At 48.9% G+C, this 26,205-nt stretch overlaps 1 protein-coding gene across 1 annotated transcript in view; it reads left to right on the top strand.

Moving 5' to 3' along the window:
* ush2a (Usher syndrome 2A (autosomal recessive, mild)) overlaps positions 1-26,205 on the top strand; it is a 147,623-nt gene that overhangs the window by 75,436 nt on the left and 45,982 nt on the right. Inside the window, 13 exon segments of the mRNA XM_076977861.1 lie at positions 336-458; positions 1,425-1,588; positions 1,860-2,069; positions 5,952-6,154; positions 6,348-6,460; positions 8,602-8,800; positions 10,318-10,486; positions 10,578-10,799; positions 17,123-17,346; positions 18,434-18,683; positions 21,188-21,385; positions 23,781-23,935; positions 25,057-25,255. Of these exon segments, the coding sequence (XP_076833976.1) occupies positions 336-458; positions 1,425-1,588; positions 1,860-2,069; positions 5,952-6,154; positions 6,348-6,460; positions 8,602-8,800; positions 10,318-10,486; positions 10,578-10,799; positions 17,123-17,346; positions 18,434-18,683; positions 21,188-21,385; positions 23,781-23,935; positions 25,057-25,255 (2,429 nt within the window).

The raw sequence follows: 26,205 nt of genomic DNA, 5'->3' as shown, positions 1-26,205 counted from the left end.
GCACTAAGACTTAACTGGCCTTTGTTATTTTGCATGGCGCAAGTTAGTCTGTTTTTGAGCTGATTAGGTGGTAAATAAATCTCTGTATTCGTGCCTGGCCATTAATATTCATGAGCTCTTTTTTACCCGCCGCAGCCTTGTTTGTTGAGCTAGGCTTATGAAGAGAACATTAAGCCCAGCTCTCGTGATTACAGGCAAAATTAGCATCGCTGTTGACAGAGTGTTGGGCGGGGGGAGGGAGGGGCGGGGCGCGAGACGGGTTCGCGAGCGGCCCGCGAGATCCGGAGCGGCCTCTGATCCGTGGGCCCGGTTCTGCCACCCTCACCCCACCTCAGGTACGAGCTGCTGAGACGGAAAACGCGGCAGCCGTTGGCCCGCCGGCCCCCCGAAGATTTCAATCGCTGGCGCCATGTTTACGCAGGAGGCAAATTGCTCCACGAAGATAAAGGCCTTAGCAGGTGAGATTACCGGAATGAGCTTTAACGCAAACGTTGCTGCTGTGTACAAACCTGGGGTTTTGCGCACCGATGCCATCTTTTTAATGCTGCTCAAAGATACATTAAACAAATATTCCAAAGAATTAAATAGTTTTTGCACTAATCTTTTGCTGGCACCTCATGTGTGTATGTGTGTGTGTGTGTGTGTGCGCGCGTGTGTGTGTGCGTGTGCGTGCGTGCGTGCACGCGTGTGTGTGTGTGTGTGTGCGTGCGTGCGTGCGTGTGTGTGTGTTTTTCTGGGACATGCTCGAGCACCACTATGTATTTCTTTTTCCAGTTTTTAACCAAAATCTCTGCTGTTGTGCTCTGAGCTTCGGCCCAGTACGGCAGTCCTGCTCCCTCAGCCCCCTGCACCTGCCCCTCACAGCACTGCTAATAACAGACACAAGCTAGTGCAAAAGCCACTCGGTGCAAAAGAGCCTCCCTGTCTGCACCTCCTCCCTGTCTGCGCCTCCTCCCTGTCTGGGCCTCCTCCCTGTCTGAGCCTTTTCCCTGTCTGGGCCTTTTCCCTGTCTGGGCCTCCTCCCTGTCTGCGCCTCCTCCCTGTCTGGGCCTCCTCCCTGTCTGCGCTTCCTCCCTGTCTGCACCTCCTCCCTGTTTAATAATAATAATAATAATAATCCATTTTATTTATAGTGCACTTTACATTTCAATGAAACCTCAAAGTGCTAAAGTGTTTGTGCCCATCCTGTTCCCCATCTTTGTGTCATGTTAGCATTTAGCCTTACTGTATCACCAGTTCATTCTTTTGTGTCATTTATATCATTTACTAGCCAGTAATATCCTAAATTCTCATTAAAATGAGTAAGCTGTTCTAAAATGTAACTAATGCTATTCTGATCACCTTTAACCATATAAGCCTCTGTGTTTGAAGATGTAGGTTGAAGTCCTTTCAATGACAGATCATCTAAAGTGAGTGTTTTGCAGATACACGTGGTATGAATACAAGCTGCTGGTGCACAATGACGTTGGCTATGCGTCAGGAGAGGTTAGCGCAGGGGTCACGATGGCTGGCCCACCCCTCTTCCCTGCTCATGTGTCTGCTGTGACCCTCAACCACACTACCATTCTGGTTAACTGGACCACACCCAGTAAGACCTCGCAAATCAGTTAACGTTCTGTATTCTGACATTTCAGAAGTCCAGTCAATACCTTATCTGTGATTCAGACACTATTAAATAAACGTGTGTGTGTACATTTTAGACTAAGGTGGTAGATTAGCCCTCGTGGGGTCACCCCCCTGTCCTTTGCTTTGTTTGTGATTGATTGTAAGTCCCATTTTTATCACTGTGTATTTTCGTCTGTCTCCCCCATCCCATCACCACCCTGTTCAACCCCCACCCCCAACACCTCCATCGTCAGCCATACAGGACCTCCAGGGGAAAGTGGAGCTCTATTTTCTTACAGTCAATTCCACCCAGGAAAGCCAGACGCTCAGTCTCGACCCTTCCGTGACCTCTATGGTGATCTCTGACCTCCAGCCCAACACTGAGTACACACTCTCTCTGACCGTGTCTAATGGGCCACACAACATCACCAGCTCGGCAGTGATGTGCTCCACTGCAGACAGTGGTGAGTGGGACTTAGCCTAGTTTTGCTAGGTTTACTTCTCCTACCTGCTAACAAACCCACAAGAGACCTCGACAAATTCTTGGCATGTTCATTCTTCTCACTTGCTTTACTTGTGTGTGTGAATTCTTTTTGCTTCATATTGAAAAAAATAACCCAAATATATTTTGTTCCAGTGACCACTAGGCATCGACAATAATTCATTTAAAATTAAATGACTACAAAATTAACTAAACAAAAAAAACTTACAAAGTTAAAATCTAAATTTACAAAGGCCTCTAGATTGTGGATTTTTTCTGTTTTTTTTAAACCAATATACTGCATTTTGCAAGATCCGCTTACAGTTATCATCATGCTAAGTGCTGGATGTTGACTTCCTTCTATGTTAGCCTTGTGGTTCTGCTGAAACCTGCTCCAACTTTATATGCATTCCTATAAACCTGAGAGCCTGTATTGATTCATTGCCCACACACAGCAAGGGAAAAATCAGAAAATCATCTGTGAAGGCTTCGGCCAGGGCGTATGCAGCCAAGGTGTTGTGCTAGACTGCAGGCTGCTTTATCTGCTTCCTGCCACCTCGGGGTGAAGGCAGTTGGGCTGGAGATTGTATTGGCTAATTATGGTCCCGCTGTCAGCACTTTGGACGTCTCCTGGCGATTTCCATCAGTCGGCCACCTTCACACCACTTCACGCGGTCCTGCTCGCCGAGATAAAGGCACCCAAGGATGAGTCTTGGATTGATTAAATATTTCCTCTCTATATTCTGGAGGTGCGCAGAAAAAAATTTGCGTTTCCCCCCAAATTTTTTGATATCTTGACCTCTGTGCGATGATCAATAGTCATTAAGTTGTCCCTCTCGCTCACCAAAAAAAAAAATGCAATGATTCTCTGATAGCATAAGCATCATGATATGATAATCATAGGTATCAGATGAATCAGTCTTACCCTCCCTCCTTCCTGCTCTTACTCACACATGAACACACACTTGCATACATACTTGTGAATGTGCGCACACACACACACACACACACACACACACACACACACACACACGCACACACACACATCACAGGTAACCCCTCTTTCAGTGTGATTGAGATTCGCCTTCCTCCCGTAATCTTGTCAGAGTGGTGCAGAGTGATATTCCCATTAGGTTCCAGGGGGGGAAATAAGACACCAAGCAGCCTTTTCCCTGCAGTACCTCACAACAGTGCCCTCACCTAATCCTATCCACATAATAAAAACCACATTAAAAACATTAGGAAATCATTATGTCCCAGAGGAAGGTTCCGGGCCGTTTAGCTAAGCGCTTGCGCGGGGAATGTCATTATTTTAGTAGCTAAAGGGCAGCCCACTTTAACAACTACAGCTGAACTTACAGATCATGTTGAGGGGCAGATAATGTACATGTTAAGAGAGTCCTAATTAAAAGCCGGATGGGATGGTGGGAAAAGTTTTGTGTTGGTGGTACTGGGGCGGAAATGATAGCGAGAGAGGAAGAGAGCGAGAGGAAGAGAGCGCTAACATTATCTACTCTCCAGTGCAGCTCAGTCCTGTCTGTGAACAGTGTCGTCTGTAATTGACATCATACCGTAACCTGCTTGTGTAATTCACTTGCACTTCAAGGTGGCGCTGTTGAGTGACCTCATAGTTTTGTGGTGATGTGTGATTGTGTCATGACATTTCCTCTGCTACGCTCTGTAGAACTAGACCCTGATTCTCAGATAAATAAACAGAAGCAATGAAAAGTGTGTTTTTGCTATGTGTGCAGTGAGGCTGGCATGTGGGTTCCACTGCGGGCATCATTCAGATGTCCTCCAGGTCATGTGTACTTCTGCTGTGCCCACATACTGAATAAATCACGCTTTAACCACTCTAGTGATCACCACCATTGAAAACCACATTAGACTGGCAAATGAGTCTATTAGCATAATATCCACTCATTATTTTGCAGTTACCTCCATATTATTTTGAATATTACCACGCTTAAAATTACATATTAATTAATGTGCGCTGTCTAAACATCTCTTGCTGAACCACTCCTAAATGCGCTAAAGAGAAGAAAGGATCATTCCAGTAATTTCTAGATATTTGAAAATGTGCACTCATAACTTGCTTTGGATTATTTCTCTATGCACATTTTGAAGGTGGTGATGCACTGCTGATCATCAGATCATTACTTTAAAATCATACACTGTATATACCACTTATAGATTGCTGAAAATATGTAGTGCTTAGGTTTGATATTCAAACCTAGTACATACATAGTAAACAATTATATGGTAGTAATTGCCTGTGGAGGTGTTAAATCCCACTCCTAGATCACAGCCTGAGGACATGGGGTGTCTGACGTGACTCTACACTTTTGAAGCATACATTAAACGTAAAAAAAACTGTAAAAGTCAATTTTAAAGCACTGTGAAAAGCAACAGCGTAATCTGAGAATGATGTTGGAAGGCAGAGATCAGGTATCAGGACCCACTGGACTGCTGATCCTCAGTACCGGTGTCGGCCCGTGACTCGATCAGAGCCACTGCTTGGATGTTTGAGCTCCCCAAATCAGCGGCCGCGTCCTCCGGTCTGTACACATCTCCTCTCCTTCAACCTTGTTCCTTTAGCACGGATCCATTTGTAATGTAGCACTAAAACAGCCCCTAGTCCCACAGTGGTGTCTGCTTGGAAACTGTTTGCCTTTGCAGAGCGTGGAGGACGTGCAGACAAACAACACCTCAAACCAATGTGACAGCACAGAGAGGGAGCCAGGCACAGGAGCGTGTGTGTGTGTGTGTGTGTGTGTGTGTGTGTGTGTGTGTGTGTGTTTGTGTGTTTGTGTGTTTGTGTGTGTGTGTGTGGGTCGGGGGTAGGTGGGCTGGTCCTGGGGGTAGTGGGGCAAGGTGCTTTGTAGGATGGTATGAAGCTCCAGTGTGGGAGGCTCCAGTGTGGGAGGCTCTAGTGTAGAAGGATCCAGTGTGGGAGGCTCCAATGTAGGAGGCTCCAGTATGGGAGGCTCCAGTGTGGGAGGCTCCAGTGTGGGAGCCTCCAGTGTAGGAGGCTGCAGTGTAGGAGGCTGCAGTGTAGGCAGCAGAGAGAATCCCCCAGACTGGCCCAGTTAACCCCCCCTGCCCTGCCGCTACACCACTGTGCTCCAGCAGGACTGATTCAATTTGCCCACAAACCGTCTGCTGGGACCCTTGAGCACACAGACACACCTGAACACACAGACGCACTTACACACACAGCACACACTCATACTCACAGCATACATACACACACACAAACACCACTCACACACACACACACACACACACACACACACACACACACAGAGCGCTCGTGCACACACACGTAGCTAGCACTTCTCAGGTCTACCAGTTTCTCTCACTGAGCAAAATAGGTACAAATCTCTGTAACGCTCAACGCTTATTCACATCATCGCATACACTGTACATGCAAAGGTTCCAGCAAACACTGGTCAAATATCAAACAGTTTACCTGTGCAGATATCAAACTTCCCTGAATGTGATCTTATTCTTCCAAAGTGCAGTCAAACCAGTAATATAAACACATTCATAAATTCTAAGAGACCTTCATAGCCTCCTTACCCCAGTGTTGGGCATGTGTTTGGTTTGGGAAGTCAGCAGAAAAGTTCAGCTCTGGAGACATCTTACCCACAAGTGTCTTCAGAACCTCCCTGAACAAAAACACAAGACAAGCAGTGTTGAAAACATGATTTGATTGCGTGTTATGTATATAATCGTTACTAATAATTGCTATCGGCATGTCTACTATATCAGCTGATGATTTGGTCCCAATGTTATCGCTCGCCCTTGTGTTTCATTCACAGCCCCACCGCGTAACTAACATCGTTCTGTCTCCCCGATCCAGAGCCTGAAGGAGTGCGCCCCCCAGAGGTGGAGGTACTCAACAGCACATCTGCGCGGGTGTTGTGGGGAGACCCGCTGTTCCCGAACGGCATGCTCACGAGGTTCTCCGTCTACCTGGACGGCCAGCTCTACGCGTCCTCCACCAACGCCTCCACGTTCCTGGAGCTACGAGGCCTCCTGCCTTTCACCGTGTACGACGTTCAGGTGCGACTCGTCCCTCGTGCACGCCGGGTCTCTTGGCTCGCGTGTGCTCTGCCGACTGGGTAGCTGAGGTCAGTCAGGACTAAAACTGTGCTCCAGCCAGAAGGGCTCACGCCGTGTGAGATTGTAAGAATGGGGAGCAGAGGAGAGAGCGCTCTCTTTCACACGCCACCTTCTCCCGCGCGCTGGCTCCTAGGTGGAGGTGTGTGTGCTGCACACATGTGTACGGAGCGGCAGCACCAAGATGACCACCGTGGAGAGGCCGCCCGCAGAGCTCGCCGCACCCCACGTCCGGGCGCTCGGCTCCACGTGAGTTGCAGTGTGTGTGTGTGTGTGTGTGTGTGTGTGTGTGTGTGTGTGTGTGTGTGTGTGTGTGTGTGTGTGTGTGTGTGTGTGTGTGTGTGTGTGCCATTGTGTATAACCTTAGGGTTTTGTGCAATGATGCTGTCTTGCTAATTCCATTCAAGGAATGAAATAGTCTGTTAAGTAATGTCTAGCTGGCACCTTGTGTGTGTGTGTGTGTGTGTGTGTGTGTGTGCGCTGCTTCAAGCTATTGACAGCTTCTGCTCCTTCCCCTTAAAACACCGGCTACACAAGCAACCATCGCCTTTTTGATTGGATAAAGCAGACATAGCCAATTAATCCACGACATCAACACTGTCCTTCTTTGAGTCTACGACACATGCCTACAATGCGTTATTTACTGCTTAACGACCTGTCCCTTAACCAGCGCTCCCCAGGGTGGTGGGCGTCGGCTGTGCGGTGAGCTCCGCCCCTCGTTGCGGCCCACAGGCCCCGACTGCTGTCGTTTGTCCTAATCCACCGTGTGAATTCCCGGCCCTGCCGTGTCATACAGCTCTGCTTCACTTTCTCTCCCGATAGAATACTAACGACCGATCGATCTGGCCTGACATGGCTGGCCATGGCCTACACATGCCCCAAACACTTCATTTATTTGCTGCTCTAGATTTGCTAGAGTGGAGTTTAATCAATAGCTAATTCATTCATCCTGCCGCTGGTGCCTGGAGCAGGCCCGGCTGAAGGAGGCCTCGCAATGGCTTAACGCTTTGATTGAAATATGACAAGTGCCACAACTGATGGCTTAGCTGCTCCTGTCGGCAGATGTGAATGCTATAGCCGTTTCTCTCCAGGAGGGGATTAACGGTCAGACTGCAATGACCCGCCGTGTGATATAATGCCGCTACATTTGTTATAGCAACAGTCCTTTTCTTTTAAACCTGACCCTCTCCGACGTTTCTTGATGACGCGGTTCTTTTTTTCTCCTCTGAGAAATCATAACCATCGGTTTTTCTTTCTTTAATTTTTTCCTTTTTACTTTCATCTTTGAGACATGCACTAAGCTACAGACGATTTTCTTGGCCGTCTCTAAAGGAAGGGAACCTTCTTGCTTTTCACGAATGCCTAAGCAGGCGCTAAAGCCTGCGGGCTTTAAGACCCCGGGGGCCTTCGCTGTCAATGAACCCCCCTCATTGGGGCAGGATGAGGGGTGGCTAGGGAAGCCAGCAGATGAGAATTATATCACTCCCGCCACTTAGTGTTGTGAGATCTGCACAACTCAAAGCAGAAGTATAAAACATTGAGTGGGTCAGTTCGAATCATTTGGAAGAGTGTGATTGGAAAATAATGTGGGATGGAATCCGGCTCTGAAATGTCCTAATATTACACTCAGACACTTGAAATGAGAGGGAAGGTCTTTTTTTTAGCGGCAGGTTATTTTGCCGTCTTGTCCGGGTGTTGCGTTTGTTCTCTGTGAGATTACTCAAGCCCCAGAGGAGACGCGTTTCAAAGCACTTCTTCTCCTCACAGTGGCCAGGCACGTTTGGGGCTCTACGCTCCCCTGTACCAGGTGGGGGCTGTGGTGGTAGGTGTATGATGGCAAATGTGATGGAGACACTGTCCACCGTGTAGCACTGCTGCAAACCTTTGGAAAGGGATCACCCCCCCCCCCCCCCCCCCCCCAAAAAAAATCCTCATTGTGTTGAGGGGCAGTTCTTTTTGCTTTTTTGAGAGGCGCAAAAAATCAATAGCAGAAGTGCATCAGAAAAGGCGGATTGCTCCTTGGCCATAAGTCACAGTGCCAGTGCAAAGGTGTGGTGGCTAACCTTACCTGCAGAACACTAATGTGGTTAAGGACTAGCACACTAATTCATACCTTGGTTCATTATCCATACTGCTTGAATTCCGCTCCTCAGTTGGACAAGAACATTTATGGATTGTGTTTAAGATTGAGGACCAGTACCAAATGCTAATTCCAAAGCTCCATTAAGTCCTTAGAAAAGTTTAAATTATATCTGAGGAAACACTAAACTTTGTAGAACTCTTATTTTTCTCCTCTGTAAATTTGAGTACATACCAGATTTAATAGATTATTTAGATTATGTATGTGCTTGTTGCAGTATCACACAGTAACTATGGCAATACTGTTGCAGATCTGTGAGGCTGGAGTGGACGTCACCTGCTCAGCCCAACGGCATCATGGGAGGTTATGACATCTATCGGAAGGGCTTTAAGTCTTGTGAGGAGCTCCAGACCGAGCCGGCTGGCCTTCCTCAGACCGCCTGCACATACCTGAGATGTCCCGCCCACCAGGACTTCTGCACCAGCTCCTGTTACAACCCAGAACAGCAGGTCAGCGCCACCCCACACTGCACTGCATACGGGCGTCTTGACAACACACGCCATGATTGGCTTTTGTTCTCAGGTTTTTTATTTATTTTTTTATTTGTGGACATTTTATATTGTTTACCAAAAGACAATGAATATTCCAATATGTCATTCTAATCAGCGCTGTGTGTGTTTTGGGTATTAGTGAATTATGTGCAGGTTTTTGTACAAATTTAGATTCTTATGTTTGTATTAGTCTTTATTATCTAAAGAACATGTCAACACACTAGGTTTAATATTACAGTACTTCACAAATTATTACCAGGCTATTAAGAATCTCCAATAATCTGTATGACCACTTCTGCTATTACATGTACTATTAATTAGTAATGATAAACAGTTTAAACAAATCATTAGACAATTAGAGTTCAACGATATTTCTGTTCGAAAAAGACCTGTCATTTTTGCAGGAAAACGTTCTATAAATATTTTCTGGCCGGTGTTAATGGCGTGATGCTAACCTTTAAGTGGGAGAGAGCAGAGGGCCCAGCCAAGCCCACCGCGGTTAGAGTGCACAGCCTTCGTCTGCGCAATTGTTTTCAGTAAATAGATTAACTTGTCTCCTGCAATTGCTGCAGTCCTGATGTTATTGAAACGGCGCCAGCTTGGCACGCGCAGGCGGCCCATACGTCTCCCCCGGCTCAGACGCAGACAGTAATGCTCCTGAGACCTGGCCACGAAGACCTGCGCGCGCTCCACTCCTTCCACACCAGCCCCAGAACGGAGATGATTCGCCGCGTGTCAGCCAGCCAACGTGACAGAGCCATCTGCTATTATGTCCTGGTGGCGTAGGGCTGGTGTCAGGGCCCCACAATGGCCAGGTTTTTGCTTTCTTTGTTTTTGTTTATTGGTCATAATTGCACAGTTCAGTTGTTGTTTCTTTCGACGGTTAAACCATTACCGCATGTCACAGACAAACAAAGTCCTCGAATACTTGTTGGACTGATGGACTTCATCACTGATCGATCGATTGCCTTTAAGACTGTGTGCGGTTTATCGTGTTCTGTCTTGGGCACTTTCCTCCCCGGCGCGTGTCCCAGGTGTCTCGGGGCACGTCCTTACGTGATGTCCCGCACCCTGGAGCTGAGCCAAAAGCTAAGGACAATGTCAGTGGCTCGCACAACACAGATTTTTCAGCTCCACCAGGGTGCGGTCCCGCCGCTGTAGGAAATATCTATCCTGGCCTGATTTCTTGCCAGAATAGACAGTGGAGTCGGTCTAAATATAGTGGTGGCTTGACGTTGGGAGCAGAAAGACGAGCAGCCGCAGGCCCCCGTCTGGCCCCACGTGGGGGTACGTGGGGGCCCCTGTGGGGCCAGGGCATTGCCACCTCTTAACTTCCTAATTGCCTTGAACGGAAAGGAACTTTTTTAGTGCGTTCAGACGAACGTGTGCGAGAGCTCGTGTGGGCGCTGCACGTTCCTGATACGTTCGGAGGGTTCTACTTGGGTTTTGATGTTGCGTCTGTCTCGTTCACGCAGGTGTGTTGCGGGGGGACGGTGCACAGCTTCAGAGAGCGGCATCGCTGTTGCGGTGAGCAGTATTTGCTGGAGGCCAACGCCTCCTTCAGCGTCTGCTGTGGCGGGCAGCTCCACCGGCCCCTGCCTCTGCACCGGTGCTGCGGGGGATACTATGTCACCATCTCCCCAGGTACATGCTGCCTCGCCTCCGACCTCCACCTCGCCTCCAGCGCCACTGCTCCGGGTCGACCGTAATCCCTCCCCCACCCTCCCGTCCGCAGGGGAGGTCTGCTGTACGGCGGGCGACGGCCGGCGGGCGTCCGTGGGGCCGGGCGACTCGTGCTGTGGGCCGTGGCCCTTCTCCTCAGCCGCGGGTCAGGTCTGCTGCCACGGTCGCCTCCACGACGGCTACGCCCTGCAGTGCTGCGGCCGACGGCTGGTGAGCAGAGACGCCGTGTGCTGCGGAGACGCCGAGCGAGGGGAGGCACACTCACCCGCTCCAGGTAAGGCCCCTCCTCCATCTCACACGCTCCTCTACCTCCCTCTCCGCCGTGGAAAGGAGGCGTACCCTCCGTTCTCTTTGAGCAGCGGACCTAACCGGCTGTGGGAATGATATGTGGGCCAGAGCAGAACTTCCCACTGGTTTAGTTCGAGCTTCAGTCCTTGGCGACTTTCGAATGACACTGTGGTTGAGCGTCGGAGGAGCTGAACCCTCGCGGGTCACCCCGCGCCCCCTCCACCCTCTCTCCCCAACCGTGCCATGCTAAAGCTGGCACCTGGGCACAGATGGGCTGGACGGGCACTGGCCCCTGGTGTCAGCCATCTTTGTCAGGCTGGATGATGGAGCTGTGCGGATCCGTGCGCCGACCAGAGCCATGCCAAGACCGCAGCAGGATCCCAGGATGGGACAGAAATAATGGCCACCATGAGGTCAGTGGCATGGGTGTATTCATCATACTAGCCCTCTCTCCCAGTCCCTCTCCCTGCACCTCTGGGACCAGCTCCAGTCATCATTTCCAGCGTTTGGTTAATCATCGTGCGTTCCGCGTGCGATTTTTCAGCCCTGGCTTTGTTTTTTTTTTTGTTTTTTTTTTTGCTTTCTTTCTAGGCTCTGTTCTGTCCCTGTTCTAAGAGCACAGGGTGATGTCGGCGCTAATGTCCGTGTCCCCTGAAACCGAGCTGCTCTGTGGCCACTCCCTTGCGCTGACTTCAGTGGCGTGTGGGCTCGCGCCAGGGAGAATCCCCCCCTCGCCGTCCTCCCTCTTTCTCTTCATCTTCCCCAAATAAGGCGGATGGAAAAGCCATCCTTCATTAAGGCGGTGGCATCCTGGAGAGAGCATATGTTATGATGGATAGTGCCGTTAGGACAACGAAAGGCCATTTGCCCGCTAGGTTGGCCGGCGGCACAGGCTGCCGCGGGCTCACGCCGTGTTGGGCTGCCGACCCTCCCGGCCGGCTCTTTTACCGAATGAGCTACTTAACCTTGATAAAGACACTCTCACTCCCTCAAGACTTCATTTTCCTTACCAGAGGTGGTTGGGGGTGGGGGGGACTGCCGTGGCAAAATAAGCTAACAGCCTAATAATGTTCAGCATCTGCTGAGGTGCTGATGTAGCATGGTCAGCCAAAATGTGAGATGTAGTGTAAGAAGTACTGAAAGTCAGAATACTTTATTAGTTGCAGTTAGGGGAATTCCTGTATGACTGAATTAATATACTTGAGTACACTTGAGTTAATATCCTCCCTGGGTCCACTTGCAGGGATGTGTTGGCACACTTGTAGCAGATATTTAAGGAGGAAGGACTGGTTTCTGCTTTGCGGAGTGTTGCGATCTCTGCTGTTCTCCTAAGCCAAAAGTTCCCCTCGTTCCTGCCGCACCGTGACATTGGGTAAAGGCGTCACGTGCTCCTCCAGATTGGGAGAATGGAATCCCAGCCCTTTTTTTTTTCCTTCCCGAGGATGTCCCGCCGAGCTCCAGCTGATGGCAGAGGGAAATGTGATTACCGAGTCCCCAAAGTGCGATCTATCACACATTACCCTCCATCCTGTCAGGACCCGTGGCACGCCGGCGGGGGGGAGACAGAATTGTGGGAGACAGCTATCAGCTGTTTGAAAAACTGCCCCGATGTCGCTCGAGTTCCTGCGAGAGACCATAACACAGCGCTAAGGCCAATAAAGATGTCATCATTTTAAAAAAAATAACAGTCAAATGGCCAAATACTATTAACTATGACACTTAATGGGAACAAAAGAATGAGTGAGACTCATTTAGTGTATCATTAAAATAATTTTTAAAAATTGTCATGAGCAGATGGCAGGTGTTTTTTTTTTTGGTTTTTTTTTTAGAAAGTTTAGAAATGGAGATTAAATTTAGGAGAATATTTAGAACTAGGCACAGACAGCAATGCAGGATAATGCTCTCCGGTTGAGCCACCCCATCGGTGCTGTTTACCGTTTGTGTTGGATTATCGGGGCTTCCCTGTGTTTGTCGCTCACAGACGTTCAGGAGGCTGCGTTTGTGTGTGGCTGTGTGCAGAACTCTCCTTGAAAGCGCCGCACCCAAATCAAACACTCAAGGTTAAATCAGAATATTTTGCACTGTTTAAGTGTTAAAAGCTTTGTGGCCAGGAGGGAGCGTGGGGGCTGTGTCTGTTTGTGTGTGTGTGTGTGTGTGTGTGTGTGTGTGTGTGTGTGTGTGTGTGTGTGTGTGTGTGTGTGTGTGTGTGTGTGTGAATAAGTGGCATCGTGTGCAGGCGACAGCTATTGTGAGCATGACAGTGGCTGTGATGTCGTCGCCCCCCCCCCCCCCCCCCCCCCCTTAAAAAAAAACATAATCAAACATGTTGTCAAGGACACAGTGACCATTTGCAGGTTGAAATGATCGTGATGGTTAAACACTTTGCTGCCGGAGATGAACTGCAGCCTTCGTAACAGGAGGAGCAGTTCATCGTAACTCATATGTCCTCTCCTCTCCTGCCAGAATTGCCTCCTCGCAAGTGCTGAGGTGCAAATAGCAGGCCAGGATGAGCGACGAATCAAAAACACGCCTCCGCACACGGCCCCGGCACTTCTGGGAAGTTCCATTAATTGACACTAATACCCTTGAACCATTGTCATGTTATGGTGCAAGAGCCATGAGCCGAATGCCTTACTCGCTAATGGATGAATACGTAAGCTTTGTGTAGCCAGAGAGCTGGAGCAGCGTGTCCACATGGCTTTCAGTCGGACGGGCGAAGTCGGATCAGGCCAGAGCTGCACGCCCTGGACGTGTGCAGGGTGACCTCTCAGCCAACATGTCACAGGACTGTAAGATCTGCCCCACGTCGACACTCGTGTCTACCTGCCTGGCTCTTCCCGGGTCGGCTCTGTCCTCCGGCTGCCTTCTGTCAGAACGTGCCAGATCTTCAGAGCCTCCGTGTAGACCTTCGGTATAGTAACGCGTGACACTGTGCGATAATGCATGGAGACTCGCATGGCGTGGGTCATTGCAGGCTTTTATAGTCGTGTCATGTCAACCAAGGTTTTCCACACAGGTGGGCTTTGGGATCTGATTAATCAAAAGTTGGCCAATTTTACGATTTGTAACGTTGCTCTCCGACGTTAAGAGTTTTATGTGAACAACTGTGCGCCGTAATCTCTGTATTTTCAGCAGAAAGCTCATTAAGAGTGCAGGATCTGCCTTCTGGCTTTCCTTTATTTTCACACTCCCATCTCTCAAATTCCCCACAGAGTGGTGAAACCAGTTCCTGCCGCCCAAGCACTTTCCGCCAGCCGCATCTGTTAATGCAGCCAGTTGATAAAATACATATTGCCAAAGACACAGGGACAGGGACCATGTGGGATCTGATTTGGCGGAAGAAAGTCAATTTAATGTAATTTCTCCTCATGGCTCCCACAGGAGGTCCAAGTATAAATAAATGAATAAAAATACACCAGTGGACCAATGCTATATTTTTAAAGCTGTCATTTGATACCTTTGTCAGATTTTTTTTTTCTTTCTTTCTTTTTTCTCTCCTCCCCTTTTACCGGGGGCTATGAAGGCAGCGGAGTCCTTGTGTGCTCTCTGATCATGACTTTGAAAAATGTGTCTGGCTGTGGCTCTAATGTATTCAGCTAGTTAAAAAAAAAAAAAAAAACACAGTGCTTTCGTTTGTTCCAAGGTTCCGTTTTAGTATCCAAAGGCTTGTGTAAGCCACGGCACACATTTTTATCAGTTGTTCGTTGCAGGCTAAATATTTACTTATCATTAAATGAATGAGTCTAAGCATCTTATGTTCGCCGCGTTCACTCACACTCTAATGAAGGTATGCAAATCCATCATGAATCTGAAGATTAGCAAAATCATTTTGTGGTGCTCCAGAAAAAAAAAGGGGGGGAAAAAAAGGAAAGAAAGAAAGGAAAGGTGGGGGCGCCGTGGTGACAGGCTGCCCGCGCGCCCTGCACATGTCCTGATCCCACACGCTTCCTCTGGTTTTGATACCCAGACAAAAGGGAAGTGATGAAGAAGAGCAAATTGTTTTATCTGACGGGCCAAGGTCAAGGCAGCGCGGCGATTACATGGGAGTGCGTCGATCTGACGGGGTCGGCGTGTCAAAGTTCACGCCGCCTTCCGTAAAGTATCATGAAAAATGCATCAGGGTAAAGGATGGGCCAGGGGTGGTGGGGACTGGCAGAGCTATTCTGGAAAAATTGTTGAGCTGTTTATTTGCAAGTCATTGGAGCTGAAGTAATGCACCATGGGAATTGCCACTGAACACAGTGCTGCAACATCTGCTGTCCCTAAGTGAGTTAGTGCACGTCACACGTCTTTATGTCACCACAGAGCCGTGATGGATGCAGCCCTCTCGAAAAGCCTTGCGTAAAAATCTGCTCCGCCATTTTGGCCGTTAAGTGAGATTGCTATTTAAATTAATGGCGCTGTCACAGTTTATCTGTGCAAAGAATGAACGCTGATTAGGGTATTAAACAATTAGCAATTTGTCATACTGGAGGTTGATGGTAATTATAGTACCAATGGTTTACCCAAGGAAATAAACCAGGAGTCTCTTCCAGTTAGAGGGACATCAAAACTGGGTGTTGTCTGAAGTTGCTTTTTATGCTGATCTATAACCAGCTCACCTCTTATGGTTATGGCTTTGTAGGTGGCGTAGACTGATTTAAGATCAGTGTAAAGGGCTGCCTTCTGTCTGCAGTGTTAAGCTGTTTCTATAGCTCGTTTTAATGACAGTATTTCAGGTGCTTCCGGGCACAGAATGTAAGAAACATTGCTGAGACCTAACTAGGTGGTGGTGGTAAAATATTCCATAATGAACAGAAACTAATGGCTAAGAATTTTATTTGAAAACATAATTTAGTCTTGATTGAGGAAAGGGTTTGTTAACTCAGGTTTATGTCTTTAATGTGGGAGAAAAAGGACATCCTTCTGAATTTGGTATAAAATGTTAAATCTTTATCACAATGAAAGCAGCACTGGACTGAACCCTCGGTAATAAAACACACCATACAGACATGTGAAAATCCCGCCTCCCACCTACGCTCCTCCTGTGAAGGACGTGACATCAGTTGTGTCTGACCAATGGTAGCGCAGTCGGTATGAAAACATCACCCCAGCTCTATCTATGATGGCTGAGAGGAAATGGAGTCCTGACACCTTTGAGGCCCTTTGGTTGTTGATCATTCAGTGACCAAGTCCCTTTAAACAGACACCTCGTCTGAGGACACCTCAAGACAGGGCCGGAGTGGGACACTTTTTCAGCCCGGGAGTTTCATGCCCAAATCCGGCCCAAAATTATTTTCCCCTCCCAATCGGCCCAAACTAGAGATTGACATGAGCCGGCCCATCGGGAATCCTCCCGAATCTCCCGATTAGCCACTCCGGCTCTGCCTCAAGATCTGCAGTGGCCCTCTCAGCTTTGCTTTGTCATATGTTGAATCAAGATGTCTCCTCAGTTTCAATGAACCCCAGACACCCTGGGTTGCACCTTGTATTAGGTCAGTGATGTCATTGTGCGGTGAGGTGATCATCTCTAGGTCCACACTGTAATTCCTCTCAAATGTTGTGAAGTTAACGGTTGTCGTAGTGCTAGGTGCTTTACCCATCAACACCTCAACATTCACATTTCCAGAATAGCTGTTCAATGGAGAAAAGGCTAGTTATTAATCTGTTAGTCCCACATTAAATGCAAAACTGTCAAAAAAGAGAATCCTACAATATTAAGTCCTACAGCATATACCTCCAGCTCTGACAGCCCAGGACTAGCTGACGTCACCGACTGTGCTATTAAGGACTGCTGCGACAGCAGAGTCACGTTTGCACCGTGGCCGTGGAGTCTCACGCAGGGGCCGACTGCGGCCGCAGACGCCGAGGTGCCCAGGGGCGGTGTGGGCGGGGCTGTCCTCCACAGTCGCGTGAGCTTTTAGGGGTAATGGACGGGGGTGCGGGGCGAGGACGTGATGGCTGATAGGAGGAGACACTGACCCACTGGGTTCACCTCCGTGCATCACGTCGCCTTCACGTCGCATCGTCCACAGCCGCCACTCAAAGTCCGGCCACACTGAGGCTCTTTTGGTCAGGAGGTTCAGCTCCTGTGTGTTTGAGAAGGAGGTTCCAGTGATTTAAGGTGACTGGGGTTTTCCAGCAGTACAGAAGCCACCAGACACCAACAAACACTATATTGGGGTGTAGCAGGTCCCAATTAGGAAAAAAATGCTGGTGTTCTTGCGTGTGTGTGTGTGTGTGTGTGTGTGTGTGTGTGTGTGTGTGTGTGTGCGTGCGTGCGTGCGTGTGTGTGTGTGTGTGTGTGTGTGTGTGTTTTCTCTGGTGCAGGAATGGCATGCTGTGGAGAGCAATACATCAACGCATCCACGTCGCTGTGCTGTGGTGGCCCAGGGTCTGAGGCACGTGCACATGTACTGGACGACAACAGCAGGCGTCTCACGTGCTGCCAGACTGAGCTCATCCCGCTCGGCCAGGAGTGCTGCAACGGTGTGGGCTTCTCGCCTCACGTGGCCACGTGTGCCGACAGAGCCCCGCGTGGCGTCCACATCCCGGTAAATCGTGCCCTTGCTCCTCCACATCTGGCACTTCAGGTCCACAGCTCATGTCTCTTCAGTGCTCCTGCCTCCGAGAGGAAGAACCTTGTGTTAATTAGCTGATTCATGGGATCATAATCCAAACAGAACGGTGTTATGGTTCTACTGTGTTCAAACAGAGGCTACTGTTAACAAACATTGTTAAATGTGAGTGAATATTAATAACCAGGTAGACTGACATTTGTTAACTGATTGAAGGAATGGAACAGTGATTGAAAAAGATCCATCTAGACACATTTCTAATGTCTGTCAGATCACAGGATTTCACAGCTGAGTTTTCTAAATCCTATCCCAGACCTCAAGCTCAAAGAGAAAAGGTGCCCGTTAATGGGAAGTCTTATTGTTAGAACATGAACAGTTTATTAGTCTTCTGACTCAGGAGCTAAAAATGTATTTGCTTTGAAATCATGCATTCTGAATGCTGCATGGCACGCTGTGAAATAGTTTTCATAGAATGATGAGCCCTTTAGTGACTAAAATTTATGTAAGAAGAAATCATAAAAAAGAAAGAAAATAATGTAAATATTGGTAATAGTTCAGGACATTTTAAAGGGAAGTGTGAGCTGGAGCCTGTGTGGCAGCCGTGACCCTGCTAGCGCTTCAGCGTTAGCCGCATTAGCCGTGTTAGCCACGTTATTGTTTTTTGGGCTGTGGTTCAGCTTAAAGTTGCCTCAGCATGCAGCAGCGGTGTAAAATATGAGTCGGAGGGCTGTGATGTATGTGTTTCTCTCGTCAGGATGTGGGGGCCCCTGCTCCTGCTCCATTAATCAGATTTGCTTGCTGTAACATGGGCGCATACTGCACGCTGCTTGAGCTCGGCTGCCTGAGAGAGCGAGTGTGGGGATAAGCAAACCAGGGTGGCGGCCATTAACTTGTAATTATGTCATTAAGGGGCATCCACGCTATTCATTGATGCATAGGGTTCTGCGCACACCTGCGGGCTGGGCTGGTCTGACACCCAACAGTCCTGTGATGACTGGTGTCACTAATGACTGTGCGTGTGTGTGTCTTCGTGTCTGTGTGCATTTGCGCATGTGTCTTGTAGGAGGAATGCCGCCCGAGCGCCCTCTGTCCCGTGACTGCAACCACGAGGGCATATTGCGGTTTGTGTGATTTTGACCCCGACCTGTTCACCTGTACCTGGGTCCTGGGTGAACAGGTCATGCCTCCAGCTGTGCCCACCCCCTCTGACTCCCCTCAGTTGTCGTCGCCCTCTAACAAGACCCCCGTCCAGCTCTGCCCGACTGCCAGCAAACTTGTCTACAGTGGAGAGGCGAACGCATATGTTTTTACAGGTATACTTTTAAAAAAGTTAACTGAGACACGTGAAAGCCCAATAATATTCATACCCATACCAAATTTTGATTTATAGTGAAATTTGATTTGACTTATTGGTTTCCTCTGGCAGCCAATAGCATAAATGAATGACAGATCTTGGTAAGACAATGCACTAGAGCTGTTAACGATACGTTTTAATGTTCCTTTGCTCTTTTTTAATGTCCTGCTCAGTGTTTATCATACCCTTTGAAACAGTCGCACATTTTTCAGAAAATGCAAGCTTCTATACCATTCCAAATGTCCTGGTCAAATCTATAGTGTCCTAGAGCAACAACTATAAATTGAGAACAGCTGATGCAGTAGCTCTGGTCAGTTCCTAGTCAATTGTAAATCATGACTAAAACAGCTTGCTGAGGCTGTCTTGCTGAGGCTGTCTTGAGGAAAGGCTACAAACTCCCAAACAATTTCAAGTGCCAGTGGCCACAATGCAGAGTCCCACACTGTGAAAATCTCAAAGGGCATGTCATGGAGCCAAAAGTGACCCCTGACCTGCCAATAATGGTAGCATGAGAGGCCGCGACACATCTAAAGATCCACCAGCAAGGCCATCCTGATGAAATCTGCATCTCAAGGCAGACACTCCAGCAGACCCTGCACAAGACTGGTCTCTGTGGACACCAACCATGGAGGGCTTTCTCCAAGACACACATGCTTTCCAAACCTTGGAAAAAGCACACCTGGACAAAGAAGAAAGCCATTGCTCGTCAGTTCTGTGGTGAGATGAGGGAAAAATAGAGGTATTTGCTATGTGGCTTTTGTTTGGTTAGGGTTAGAAAGGGGAAGCATTCAAGCCCAAGAGCACCCTCATGGTGGTTGGAATGGTGTGCTTCATGGCTGGTGGTCAGACAGTGGACCAGACAACCTTGTCAAAGACAAGATTCTGAAGGAACATTAGGTAGTCTGCAGAAATGCTCAGGCAGCATTGGGACTCCCAGTCAGACAATGGCCCCAAACATCCAGCCAAAGTCAGGAAGAAATGGTTAACCGAAAACAGTATCAATACTAGTTTCACAGCTAGAGTCCAGACCTCTGGGAATCTATAAAGGGATAGGCTTAAATGTATGTATTTATGTATGTGATCATGCGTACGTGTGTGTGTGTGTGTGTGTGTGTGTGTGTGTGTGTGTGTGTGTGTGTGTGTGTGTGTGTGTGTGTGTGTGTGTGTGTGTGTGTGTGTGTGTGCCAGTGCCGTAGTGCTCTAGTGGGGGCAGGATGTTGTTCATCTCCTCTTCTCAGAGGAGATCATCAGTGATTCTGAATGGCCCTTAGGTCTGCCGATAGCTCCGCCTACCTGCCGTTTCAAATCAAGCTTCTGGCCGGCGGTTGGAACCGGCCCTTCGGCGCTCGCCTCTGTCTGCCTGGCGCGGCTTTGCCTTTTTCACTGCGTTATTTATTTGGTTAGTTGCATCTGTTTAATCAAGACTAATGCAGGAGTTGAGGGGGGCGGGCTGGCGCGAGCACAGTGATTCTAGTCAGCGCTGTGCTGCCATCTGGGCTCGGCGTCTGAGGCTGTCGCCGCCCTGCGTGCCTCCACATGTTCCCCGCGCCCCCTCCTCGCTGCCCCCTACTGGCCGCTCTGCGCTCACGCCTCCGTACTCGTACACACACACACACACACACTCCCCACGGCTGAGACCGGCTCCTCACCTCCAGTACTCATCATAGATTTCTGCTTTTCCCCTTTGTGCCTTTTTGTGATGGCCAACCCTGCCGCTCACCGCAAACTTTATCACAGTTTTTTTTCGCTGGGTCCTGTTCTTGTCATTCAGAGGCTGACTGCTAGTACAGCAGCCAAAGTCCTGGGACAGCAGCGAGGAAATCATCCTATAAAGTGAACAACGTGTTGTTACTGGGCCCTAAAGCCCCAGCTTGTTCTGGGTGAGGCGTGCTGTTGCCTTTGCAGGCTCGCTGAGACTTTAATATGATCAGCGTTGAATATTGCCCTGTGCTGTCAGTAGAATTTCCGCTGTAAGCACAGTCTGCTGTACTCCTGGTGCTAGACCTTATCCGACGTGCCGAGGTCCAGACCAGAGCCACAGGCTCCACAAAGCCATCTCTGTGATTTACACCCACGACTCCCCGTACACCACACACACACATTTACAACAAACTGCTGTAGCACCGATAAAGGAAAACATTGCAATAAACAGGGAGGTCCCCGGTCACTCTTCAAAGCCAAGCCTTGTTTTAGTGTGGAGAGGCACCATAAAGGGTCCCCTAGCACATATGGTCTCAATCCAGTGCTACCTTGCTAAAATGGATTATTAGTGTGTATGTGCATGTGTGCATGTTTTTATGTTTATTTGATCTTCTGGGGTGTGTGTGTGTGTGTGTGTGTGTGTGTGTGTGTGTGTGTGTGTGTGTGTGTGTGTGTGTGTGTGTGTGAGAGAGAGAGAGAGAGAGAGAGAGAGAGAGAGAATTTTTTGCCTCCTTCTCCATGCTGATGTGTTTCTGTATACAGACACAGAGCTGGAGCCCTTCACCCACTATGAATACAGGATCAGGGCATGGAATAGGAATGGCTATGTCTTTAGCCCCTCCTCCTGGATCACCACTAAAGAGGACAAGCCCCAGATGGTCCCGCCCCCCAACTGGAACCTTGTGGGTGACCGTGATGACATCATCCAACTCGACTGGTCCCCACCCTTCAAGCCCAATGGTGACCATCACATTAAATGAATTATCTTACATCTTGAAATATATTTACCTGTACAATCCCACATACGTTATTATAAGGTTGTCATGTTTATTCACATCCCTTGGTTATATAAATGCTTTATATAAACCCCACAAAATCACACATACAACCCTAGAGATTAGCGGTAAACTCAGTAACAAAGAGGACAGCAAATGCCAGCTTTAAAAAAACCATGATTATTAGCCCAAATCCTGTGTTGTTGCTCTACTAAAAGTGAGGTGGCACGTTGCAGATATTCTTGACTGGGCCTTTAGTTTGCCAAACGTGTACCTGTATCTGTACATTTTGCCCCACGTCTACAGTAAAATCAGACCTGTTTTTGCCTCTGGTTACGTGCAGCTGGGTTAAGGTTCATCAGGCTGACTGGTTTGGTGACGTGTCTGTAAGACAGTTACTGCAGGTAATCTGCATTGCTCCACCGAATAATTTATGAACGGCCAAATTCACATGCACATAAAGACTGTGCTAAATGGAGGTTACAAGACCCATTTGAGGGAATTTCTGTGCCACTTACCCTGTAAAGCAACATGTTGATTTCTCATTAGGCCTGTATTCTGCTCCTTAATCAGAGGAGCTGCCGCACAGTCTACTGGGATTTTAAGGAGGTTAGTCCTCCTCTTTCTGACTAAGACTTAGAGAAGATAGAGGGACAGAAGAAAGGGGGGGAGAGAGAGAGAGAGAGAGAGGGAATTAAACCCTTTCTCCTTCTTCCGCTAATGTGCATGGATATACCTTTCTGCATATCTGTATGGGTATGTATTTGTAATGCTAGGAGAGATCAGTCACTATCAGTGTGTGTCTGTGTGTTGTTCTAGGAGAGATCAGTCACTATCAGTGTGTGTCTGTGTGTCATGTTAGGAGAGATCAGTCACTATCAGTGTGTGTCTGTGTGTCATGTTAGGAGAGATCAGTCACTATCAGTGTGTGTCTGTGTGTCATGTTAGGAGAGATCAGTCACTATCAGTGTGTGTCTGTGTGTCGTGTTAGGAGAGATCAGTCACTATCAGTGTGTGTCTGTGTGTCGTGTTAGGAGAGATCAGTCACTATCTGTGTGTGTCTGTGTGTCATGTTAGGAGAGATCAGTCACTATCAGTGTGTGTCTGTGTGTCGTCTTAGGAGAGATCAGTCACTATCTGTGTGTGTCTGTGTGTCATGTTAGGAGAGATCAGTCACTATCTGTGTGTGTCTGTGTGTCGTGTTAGGAGAGATCAGTCACTATCTGTGTGTCGTGTTAGGAGAGATCAGTCACTATCAGTGTGTGTCTGTGTGTCATGTTAGGAGAGATCAGTCACTATCAGTGTGTGTCTGTGTGTCGTCTTAGGAGAGATCAGTCACTATCTGTGTGTGTCTGTGTGTCATGTTAGGAGAGATCAGTCACTATCTGTGTGTGTCTGTGTGTCGTGTTAGGAGAGATCAGTCACTATCTGTGTGTCGTGTTAGGAGAGATCAGTCACTATCAGTGTGTGTCTGTGTGTCGTCTTAGGAGAGATCAGTCACTATCTGTGTGTGTCTGTGTGTCATGTTAGGAGAGATCAGTCACTATCAGTGTGTGTCTGTGTGTCGTCTTAGGAGAGATCAGTCACTATCTGTGTGTGTCTGTGTGTCATGTTAGGAGAGATCAGTCACTATCTGTGTGTGTCTGTGTGTCATGTTAGGAGAGATCAGTCACTATCTGTGTGTGTCTGTGTGTCATGTTAGGAGAGATCTGTCACTATCTGTGTGTGTCTGTGTGTTGTGTTAGGAGAGATCAGTCACTATCAGTGTGTGTCTGTGTGTCATGTTAGGAGAGATCAGTCACTATCAGTGTGTGTCTGTGTGTCGTGTTAGGAGAGATCAGTCACTATCTGTGTGTGTCATGTTAGGAGAGATCAGTCACTATCAGTGTGTGTCTGTGTCATGTTAGGAGAGATCAGTCACTATCAGTGTGTGTCTGTGTGTCATGTTAGGAGAGATCAGTCACTATCAGTGTGTGTCTGTGTGTCGTCTTAGGAGAGATCAGTCACTATCTGTGTGTCGTGTTAGGAGAGATCAGTCACTATCAGTGTGTGTCTGTGTGTCATGTTAGGAGAGATCAGTCACTATCAGTGTGTGTCTGTGTGTCATGTTAGGAGAGATCAGTCACTATCTGTGTGTGTCTGTGTGTCGTGTTAGGAGAGATCAGTCACTATCTGTGTGTCGTGTTAGGAGAGATCAGTCACTATCAGTGTGTGTCTGTGTGTCATGTTAAGAGAGATCAGTCACTGTCTGTGTGTGTCTGTGTGTCATGTTAGGAGAGATCAGTCACTATCAGTGTGTGTCTGTGTGTCATGTTAGGAGAGATCAGTCACTATCTGTGTGTGTCTGTGTGTCGTGTTAGGAGAGATCAGTCACTATGTGGTCCTGCGAGATGGGCAGGAACGATACCATGGAGCTGAACGGAGCTTCACCGATGCCAGGGGCATCCAGCCCTTCCAGGAGTACACGTACCAGCTGAGGGCATGCACTGTGGCAGGCTGCTCACACTCCCCTGAAGTACGTTTGTGTGTGTGAGTGAGTTTGTCTAGCAAACGATCACAATAAATTAGACACACTCACTTGTAATAACTGTTGGAACACTTGTAATTCTAACTCACTTGTAATAATTGTTGCTGAGATGGCTCTTTTTTTAAAATTCATATTTTCTGTTTTCATTCGGACTAAGAACTCAGGGCATCACCGTTGTTTCTGTTTTACTGGTTTCCTCGGTGTCTGTCCTTTTAACACTCCAACCCATAACAGTGTGACGTGAAGTTAGTGTTTATGTGGAAATGCAGCACAGCGTTCCTGGAGGAATGACTTTTCCAGCCCTGTTCCTGCCGTCTGCTACCGATGTGCTGAAGCAGGCAGATATTTCCGATAGCGCCTTGACGGTCTCTCGGGAGGCCGTATCGCAGCAGCATCGCCGTTATCTCCCAGTAATTGCTGTCGGCACCAGGCGACAGAACAAAAGTCTCCCTCCGTTCCGTTTTAGATCAGGCGATTATTGTCTTCCATGGAGCGGGCGGGGAGGCTGAGGTGAGGGCGGACCACGCCTACCCGACGACACTCCTGCTCCCAGAAGCCTGTGCTGTAGGTCCGCTGGCCACCCTGCCCCTTCCCCCTTCCTCCTCTTCCTCGGCTGTCGGTCTTTAAGGCCAGTGGGGTAGGGGGGGTTTGGGGGGGATTAGCCTGTGCGCCTGCGAGCATTGGCCAAACATTTGCAATTATCTGCGGCCCCAATACAAGAGGAGCAATTACCTGGTGGGGGAGTGGGTCCTGTCGACACCGCCCGCCCGCCCCACTGGCCCTGTCGCTGGGAATGGCCTGCGCTGATTTAATCTCCACGGACACTGGGTAGGCTCACGGAGGCCCATCAGGCCACGGGCCGGACCAGGCCAGGGGAGCGAGGGAGAGCCGGAGGAGAGAACGAAGAAGAAAGCCCCACCTTAAGCACCTCTCACTGCCCTCCCCTAATAGTCTGCCACTCCTAAAGACAAGAGCCAAAACCACTAGTGACATTCTATTAGAGAAGGATATCCAAGCCTCCATTAGGGCAAATTGCTCTGTAATTCTTTTTTTTTTCCTGTGTGTATGTGTGTGTGCTTGTGTGTGTGTGTGCGCACACGTGTGTGTAGGTGGTGGCGGTCACTGTGCAGGGCGTACCGGAGGGGGTGTCTGCACCAGTGGTGAGCGCTCTGGGACCCACGGCCCTCCGTGTCAGCTGGACGGCCCCGACAAAGGCCAACGGCGTGGTGCGGGAGTACCGGCTGATCCAGGACGGCGTGGGGGTCATCCACACATACACCCAGGGCCAGATGGCTCAGACCGTCACAGGTACCACAGCGGGTGTATGGGGGTGTGTGTGTGTGTGTGTGTGTGGGCACGGAACTGTGATGGAATGTGGGCAACGTGGTGCCAACGTTTAGAAATAGATGGAGAAGTCCAGCTAGATGTTGGTCCAGCTAGAGGGCCAGAGAGCTGCTGATGGCAACACATGGGACTTGTAGGAGGCATTGCATTTATGTCAGATGTGGAGTGGGATTTGCTATTCAGCTGTGTGTGTTTACTCTTCTCTGTGCCTTGGTCAGTTCTGAAAGATGTTCCCAAATTCAGGCCAACCCGTCCACACGTGATGTGATGATGGGGTGTGTTCTTGTGAGGCTGAGCAAAAGAGAGAATGAGAGAAAGAGCGAGAGAGAAAGAGGGTTGGGTGTGTGTGTGTGTGTATGTGCACGCACATGTAGGTGTGTGTGTGCATGCTGAGAGTGAGTGATGAATCTATCAGGCACCAGAGAGCAAACACTCCCCAACCCTCACCACAACCCCACCCTCACCTCCACCACGTGCACCTCCACTACCCAACCTCACTACCGTCAGCTGCACTACCCTCTCCTCCACCCTCACCTTCACCACGCTCACCTCCATTACCTGCACCACCACCCTCAACCAGCTTCACCATGATCACTACCCCCACCCTCACCTCCTCCACCCTCATTACCACAACAACCACCGGCAGAACCCAACACCCCCATCCTTTATTTATGCGTGCTGTTTTCCGGAAGTGGTCTAATGACTGAATTTACACCTGATTCCCGCACCGAGAGGCCAAGCCGTCCATCACCCGCCAGGCCTCCGTGATTTGTGGAGCTTCACTTTTATCTGCCTGTGTGGAGGTGGTGCTGGCCCTGAGCCATGCGCTGGAGTACTGGAGCTCTGGGGGCCCAGACCGCCCTGACCGCCCTGACACCTGGCACTTAAGAGCTCCGTGATGAAGTCTGCACAAA

Source organism: Brachyhypopomus gauderio, chromosome 17 (genome assembly GCF_052324685.1).
Source record: "Brachyhypopomus gauderio isolate BG-103 chromosome 17, BGAUD_0.2, whole genome shotgun sequence".
Taxonomy (NCBI): domain Eukaryota; kingdom Metazoa; phylum Chordata; class Actinopteri; order Gymnotiformes; family Hypopomidae; genus Brachyhypopomus; species Brachyhypopomus gauderio.
Note: the sequence above shows the minus strand (reverse complement) of the source record. Positions and strands in the feature narration are given on the sequence as shown.